At 46.1% G+C, this 3,191-nt stretch overlaps 1 protein-coding gene across 1 annotated transcript; it reads right to left on the minus strand.

Moving 5' to 3' along the window:
• Positions 1-823: 823 nt before the first annotated feature.
• On the minus strand, positions 824-3,185 carry LOC119308595 (pentatricopeptide repeat-containing protein At1g79540-like). Its single transcript, XM_037584723.1, has one exon. It carries the CDS (start codon positions 3,046-3,048, stop codon positions 1,024-1,026), a length of 2,025 nt encoding a protein of 674 aa, XP_037440620.1. The 5' UTR covers positions 3,049-3,185; the 3' UTR covers positions 824-1,023.
• Positions 3,186-3,191: the final 6 nt, after the last annotated feature.

Here is a 3,191-nt window from a genome sequence, read left to right on the forward strand (position 1 = left end):
ATTCTGTAGTGAATGTGCTGCAAATGGTTGAAAGGTTGACAAGGACATTATGTTATGCCATCCACATAGTTATCAAAATTTGACAGTCAAACTAAATCTCTCGTTAAAGGATGAGAAACAGAACAAGTCACTTTTTTCTGAACTTGATAAAATGTTAAATTAAGGCATATAAAACTCCTGACTAAGTAATTTTCTTGCAATTAATCAAATTTTGCTTAAGTTGCTTTCTTCTCACTAGACCATTCAAAGTGCTTGAGATCATTAACCATAATGCAACTATGTAGTAGCAACATTAGCTGTCTAGCTACCATCAATCTAATTGAACATATCTCCAATTCCAAGATTTTCTTCGCGAGAAAAATATGATGTCAGGGCTTCCAACAGAAAGGGATACTGCATTTCAACAAAGAAAAAAGAAACAAGAAAGCTAATTGTAAGTGTCATGCGGTAGCATAATAAAATAACCAAGCAAGGGAAACAACCTCGTTCGGTCAAGTACTACCTGCAGAGCATCTACCCAGCCAATTTTTCACTTCCAGAATGACAAGATGGTAAATAAATTCAAAGGCAGTACAATACAACAGAAAAAGTTAGTATGTGTATTCAATAAGTACAGTAAGATCAATCAAACATGCATTACTCGAACCAAAAAATATGCTATGAGCCCTGTTTTTATTGTTTCTGTTGATCCAGTGCGTACTGCTTGCATTATGATGCACCATATTCCAGATGCTGATGAGAAGAATAAAATCAAACAGTGCAAATGTATCACAGCTTTCCCCTGAGTAAATGCATGTTATTGTACAGTGCTGACAAGAGGGTATAACATGTTGCTGACATAAAACTTTTTGCCGCATTATTGAAGTTACAACTCAACTGATGGGTTACAAATCCATTGCAAGAGGTAAGAAATCAGTGAATCACACCCTATTTTGTTGTTTTACCTAACAAAATTGATACAGGACAAAACATCAGCATCCCTCCTGGGGGTAGCTCTGTAGTCCTACAACACTACAGATATTTCTATTGACTGTATAGCAAAGTTTTTGTAGGCTCACGGAGATATACATCCATATCATATCCTACAAGATGCATTCTCCATGCAAGTGCCTGTGCATCCTTCCTTCTATAACGGATACAAAGCCGCCTAAGTAAACGGTTGCCTACAGCTTGGGACACAATGAAACGTTTACTCAATGTATACATCATGATTTCAACTGCTGCATTTAGATTTCTGTCCCAGCATAGGTAATTGATAAGAAGAGCACAGCACGCGGGTGTGACATCAATTCCAAATTCTTCAAGGGTATGAAATATCCTAAGAGCATCATCAATTCTCTTTACCTGACAAAGCCCTATCAACCAAATGGTGTAAGGGTTTGAGCTAACGGAGTCGTATTCTTGATCAATCTTGATTAACTCCTTAACTGCTTCATCCAGGGATCTTACTTCAAAACAGTTACGGGCATTAGCGATTACTTCATCTTCTGGTGTGAGGTTGTACTTTTTGGGCAAGTAATCCAACCAGAGGTTGATTGCTTGCGTCAATTTCTTCATCCTACAGAGTGATCTCATCATAGTATTGTAGATCGACAAACTAGGGGAACCATGACCCCGCAATATGCTCTGGAACAACATCATGGCATCATTTTCTCTGTGTGCCCCCCAAAGCCCATCAATTAGAGTCCCATAAGTGATTTCATCAGGAGAGATTCCCTTAAGTTGGAGCTCTTTGAAGAGCCGCAGTGCGCCGTCAAGATTCTTCGCTTTACAGAGTCCATTTAACAGTGTGTTATATGTGACAACATCAGGAACAACTCCGCTGTCTATTATACTCCGAACAAGCTTGAATGCTTTCAGCACCTGCCCAGATTCACACATACCATCAACCAGCTTACGAAGGCTCTCGCTGTCCCTCACCTGGTTGGCACCAAGGGTCAGTCGAAGGAACAAGGAGGGGTTATTCCCCATTTCCATCTTATAAAAAAGCATCTGAGCATCCTTTAGCCTGCCGACCCTATAGAGTCCATCAATGAGTGCATTGTATGTCATGACCGTCGGATGGCAACCAAGTTCTCCCATCTCATGAAAAACCTGCATTGCCTCATCTATGAGTCCTTTCTTGCACAGTCCATATATCATGATATTGTGCGTTGTTGAGTCCAGGGCCACATTATTCTGCAACATCTCTGACCGCAATGACTGAGCCTTATCCAGGTTTCCGACATCACAGAAAGCCTTGAGCAGTGTGTTGTAACAGAAAGTGTCAGGCACAAACCCTTTGTCCTTCATCACATTGAGTAATGAGAAGGCATCCTCGGTCCTGCCAGCCTCTGCACAACCACGGATAATTATCGTGTACAGGACGACGTCTGGTTTAACATTCTTCTCCAACATTTCCTTGTAATAACTGAAGCCCTCATCAAACCGGCCGGCCTGGAACAGACCATCTATCAGACAACTATACCCATTCAATCCAAGTGCAAACCCCCCTTCTCGGAGCAGCTCCAACCGCTCAAATGCATCATCGACCCTGCCAGCCTTGCAGAGCCCGCTCAAGAAAGCGTTGTATGTGACCTCGTCGGGTGGGCACCCCTTCTCCTTCATGGAGCAAATGAGACGCGCAGCTTCCTCAGTCCTCCCTGCACTGCACAGGGACGAAATTAACACAGTATAGATCTTCACGTCCGGCACGATCCCCCTCTCGAGCATTTCGTCAAACATCTTGAGGGCGTCACCCGCCATGCCCCGCTTACACAGTCCATCCATGAGCACATTGTAGGTGGCCCTGTTGGGCGGGCATCCGGCGCTGACCATCCGATTATAGAGCGCCAGGGCTAGGAGGATCGCGCCGCTGTCGACGAGGACCTTGAAGACGGCGTTGTAGATGAAGGCGGTGGGGCGGCATTCGAAGTCGCCCATCCGGGAGAAGGCGTCGACGGCCTCTTGGGGTCGGCCTGCTGAGGCGTGCGCGGTGACGAGTGCCGCGAATGCGGCGGACGGCGCGGGGAGGCCGGCGGCGCGGGCGTCGGCGAGGGCGTCGAACATTGCGGCATCGGGGTCGCCGGAAAGGAGCACGGAGACGGCGCGGGAGTGGAGCAGCGGGGAGCGGAGACGCGGGGAGAGGGCGGAGAAGAGGAAGAGGCGGATGCGGGATGCGGCTGGGAGGTCGGCCCACAGGAGCGCATCGG

The sequence above is a fragment of the Triticum dicoccoides genome, chromosome 5B, assembly GCF_002162155.2.
Source record: "Triticum dicoccoides isolate Atlit2015 ecotype Zavitan chromosome 5B, WEW_v2.0, whole genome shotgun sequence".
Taxonomy (NCBI): domain Eukaryota; kingdom Viridiplantae; phylum Streptophyta; class Magnoliopsida; order Poales; family Poaceae; genus Triticum; species Triticum dicoccoides.